Source organism: Penaeus monodon, chromosome 33 (assembly GCF_015228065.2).
Source record: "Penaeus monodon isolate SGIC_2016 chromosome 33, NSTDA_Pmon_1, whole genome shotgun sequence".
In the NCBI taxonomy this organism is placed as follows: domain Eukaryota; kingdom Metazoa; phylum Arthropoda; class Malacostraca; order Decapoda; family Penaeidae; genus Penaeus; species Penaeus monodon.
The window spans coordinates 4,511,814-4,512,511 of record NC_051418.1 but is presented as its reverse complement, the minus strand read 5'-3'; the positions used below and the strand labels follow the sequence as shown (position 1 = coordinate 4,512,511).

Below are 698 nucleotides of genomic sequence, written 5' to 3'. Positions count from 1 at the left end.
GGGGGGGGGGAGGAGTGCCTAATAATCTGACAAAAAAAAAAGATAGAAAAAAAATGTGGGTATGAAACACTACATACATTTTCACGCTTTTGAGAATATTCCTTCTTTTTTTTCATACATTACTAAGAAAGAACAAGGAGGGGAAGGAGAGGAAAGGGGGTGGGGGGGGGTGAGGGTATCTGCCTCACCTCACGCACAAGCTATCAATCTTGAAGCATTACCTCCCTAACTCCTTCCTGACAGCGCCCACACCATCCTTACATCCATCAGTGAGAAGAAGCTGGATGCTGCGTCTTCCATGGCTTCATCTCCCCCGCCAGCGCGTGTTCTGTTGCACGAGGCTGGTCGGCATGCGCTCCGGTTCTGTTGCATGCGTCAGGATTCTGTTGTATGCTTCAGGATGTTGTTGCATGCGTCAGGATTTTGTTGCATGCGTCAGGATTCTGTTGCATGCGTCAGGATTCTGTTGCATGGTCAGGATTTTGTTCCATGCGTCAGGATTCCGTTGCATGCGACATAATTTTGCTGCATGCGCCAGGATTCTGTTGCATGCGCGCGTCTACATCCGCATACGGACGGCGCGAGGGTGGGTTAGTGGTGAGGGTTGTGTCTGGGGTGGAATGAGGTAGAGGAGAGAGATTTGATGGCTATGTGATCATACATTTGTTTGTATTTACCTGTGCGAACAGTCACATTCT

At 49.0% G+C, this 698-nt stretch overlaps 1 protein-coding gene across 1 annotated transcript in view; it reads left to right on the top strand.

Moving 5' to 3' along the window:
- LOC119594222 (zinc finger protein 350-like) overlaps positions 1-698 on the top strand; it is a 92,480-nt gene that overhangs the window by 38,641 nt on the left and 53,141 nt on the right. The window contains exon 2 of the mRNA XM_037943292.1: positions 244-493. Coding sequence (XP_037799220.1) covers positions 244-493 — 250 coding nt within the window. The remainder of the gene's footprint in view (positions 1-243; positions 494-698) is intronic.